This window comes from Gymnoscopelus microlampas (genome assembly GCF_963454915.1).
Source record: "Gymnoscopelus microlampas genome assembly, chromosome: 7".
NCBI classification, from domain to species: domain Eukaryota; kingdom Metazoa; phylum Chordata; class Actinopteri; order Myctophiformes; family Myctophidae; genus Gymnoscopelus; species Gymnoscopelus microlampas.
The window spans coordinates 10,840,912-10,843,411 of record NC_139944.1 but is presented as its reverse complement, the minus strand read 5'-3'; the positions used below and the strand labels follow the sequence as shown (position 1 = coordinate 10,843,411).

At 39.8% G+C, this 2,500-nt stretch overlaps 2 protein-coding genes across 2 annotated transcripts in view; one reads left to right on the top strand and one right to left on the bottom strand.

Moving 5' to 3' along the window:
* Positions 1-2,500, bottom strand: part of mtss1 (MTSS I-BAR domain containing 1) — a 656,873-nt gene that overhangs the window by 2,335 nt on the left and 652,038 nt on the right. The gene's annotated exons all lie outside the window — the stretch shown is intronic.
* Positions 184-2,500, top strand: part of LOC311048424 (uncharacterized protein) — a 51,133-nt gene continuing 48,816 nt past the window's right edge. The window contains exons 1-2 of the mRNA XM_084061682.1: positions 184-299; positions 1,475-1,739. Of these exons, the coding sequence (XP_083917808.1) occupies positions 1,559-1,739 (181 nt within the window). The 5' untranslated portion in view covers positions 184-299; positions 1,475-1,558. The remainder of the gene's footprint in view (positions 300-1,474; positions 1,740-2,500) is intronic.

The window sequence follows — 2,500 nt, the reverse complement described above, 5'->3', positions numbered from 1 at the left end:
TGTTTGCACTCCACTGTCTCTTTCTTGTCAGTGTGTCTTCCACCCTCTCTGGATGCAGAGGCTGTTGTAAGAAGTGTACGGATTGTTGTAAGGACTATCTGTCTGTCTGTCTGTCTGTCTGTCTGTCTGTCTGCATGCCTGTCTGTCAGCCAGTCTCACCTTCTCTCTGGGTTGCAGCAGTGTCTATTAACAGGCTTTCAATATTTTTTACGGATATTAAGGATCAGCCCCGGTGCCTAAACATGTGAAATGGGGTCAGTAGGCTAACCTGTGGACTCACACTGGACAAGACCGGACAGGTGAGAGAGCGCTCTGTTAGCGCTTGTTTGTGCGTGTGCGGTGTGCGTGCGTTAGCCAAGCCAATTCACTTACACTCCATTGGTAACAGCCATTGGTATGTAATAGGCTCTATTCACAGCAGCCATATTATGAAGACATTCACAGGTGTTACCAATGATACTAATGAAGGCTCTGTTACATTCTGGTCAAACAGAGTCAGGGTGCTGATTGTGCATGTTGGCTCACTGGAAACACTCTGTTACACCAGTGGGTCTACAGTTGGGGTCCAGGGACCCTTTGGTTCCATTTGTACGCTCTCAGAGTTATGGGGGTTGTGGAAACCACTGTGCTAGACTAAATGGAACAGAGCCTTCATTAGTATCATTGGTAACACCTGTGAAGGAAGTGATAATATGGCTGCTGTGCATAGAGCCTATTGTAATATATTTGTATTTGTTGATGACATGATGTATTAATGTGTTAATATTCTATACTCTGTTGATGGATTGAATTTATGGGACCACAATGGAAACAAGTCCCCAGGACTTTTCTGTGTTATCCTTTTAGCCTAAATGCTTTACTGAACCTTTGTGATGCTTACATTTTTGTTTCACTGATAAAGTATTCAATCAATCAATCAATCAATCAATCAATCAATCAATCGAATCCAATCCAATCCAATCCAATCAATCAATCAATCAATCAATCAATCAATCAATCAATCAATCAATCAATCAATCAATCAATCAATCAATCAATCAAATGGCTGAGATCCAATACAGTTTTCAATTGGTGTTTGTGCGTGCATGTGCACTCACTTTACTTCTATCCTTTTAGTTGAAGTCTTGTTTTGTACAGCCCTGGATTACACACTATACAATCCAAAAGAACAGATCCACAAGCTATCATGTTATGCAACACATTGTTAGCTTGTAGATCTGTGCTTTTTTAAACATGCTCCCTATCGCTTTATTAGATGTAAACTGTACATGCAGGTTAGTAGCAATTAGCAAAAGTGATGTAACTGTAATGTAATGTAACTTGTGCAAGTTACATTACATTACAAGTTACAAGTAGTAGGCTAACTTGTAATGTAACGTGCTACTCTTGATACCAGTTCATTTAATATTATTACTTTTTACTCTTATTCAGTAACTCCACCAACACTGGTCGTCTGTGTGTCTCTCTTCATCAGCTCCTGGGAGGTGACACGATGACAGGGCTTGAGTAAATGTACTTATTTACTTTCCACCGCACATGCTGCATGTGAGGTGACATCATGATGGCGTCGCGTGACAGAGCTACAGTGGAGAAGAAGAGAGCTACACTGGTGGCCTCCAGGACCCGATGGACCAACACACCCCTGGATGTGACCGAGTCCAGGACCCACAGCGGTCCTACCAACGCACACCTGGATGCCACTGGCTCCCACACAACACAAGACCCCAGTGATGCTCAGGGTATGTAGTTCTACTGCACTGACATCCACATTTGTATTATTATTATTATTATTATTATTATTTAAAGGTAGGGTAAGTGATATTTTTTGGTTAAAACAAAACGTTTTTTGTAAAAAGGTTAAAGTACTGTTTTCTGATAGTAATCATTGTTATAGAATGTTTGTTCAGTAACAGGAGCCTCCCCGTCTCCCCAGCTCTTTAATAAACAGAAAATACATTTTCATTTAGGTGACAAAATCTCAGCCAATCAGGAGAAAGTACACATTTATCAACTTAATTTTTATAGTGTTCCAGTTAGATTTTTTTCTGCTCATTTCTTAGTGTCATCACTTCCAATTTCATTTCTTTAATCTATATCCTGACTGAGTTCTCTGTCCTGATTGGATAAAATTGGAAATGAAACTGAAACCGAACTGAAAATGTATTTTCTGTTTATTAAAGAGGTGGAGAGACAAGGAGAGTCCTGTTATTGAACAAACACTCTATAGCAATGAGTACTATCAGAATATAGAGCTATTTAACACTTATTTCAACCATAGAAAATCACTTACCCTACCTTTAATTGTATTAATATTATTATTATTATTATTATTGTTATTCTAGAACACAGCAATAGAAGAAAGACAGACAGACAGACAGACAGACAGACAGACAGACAGACAGACAGACAGACAGACAGACAGACAGACAGACAGACAGACAGACAGGCAGGCAGACAGACAGACAGACAGACAGACAGACAGACAGACAGACAGACAGAC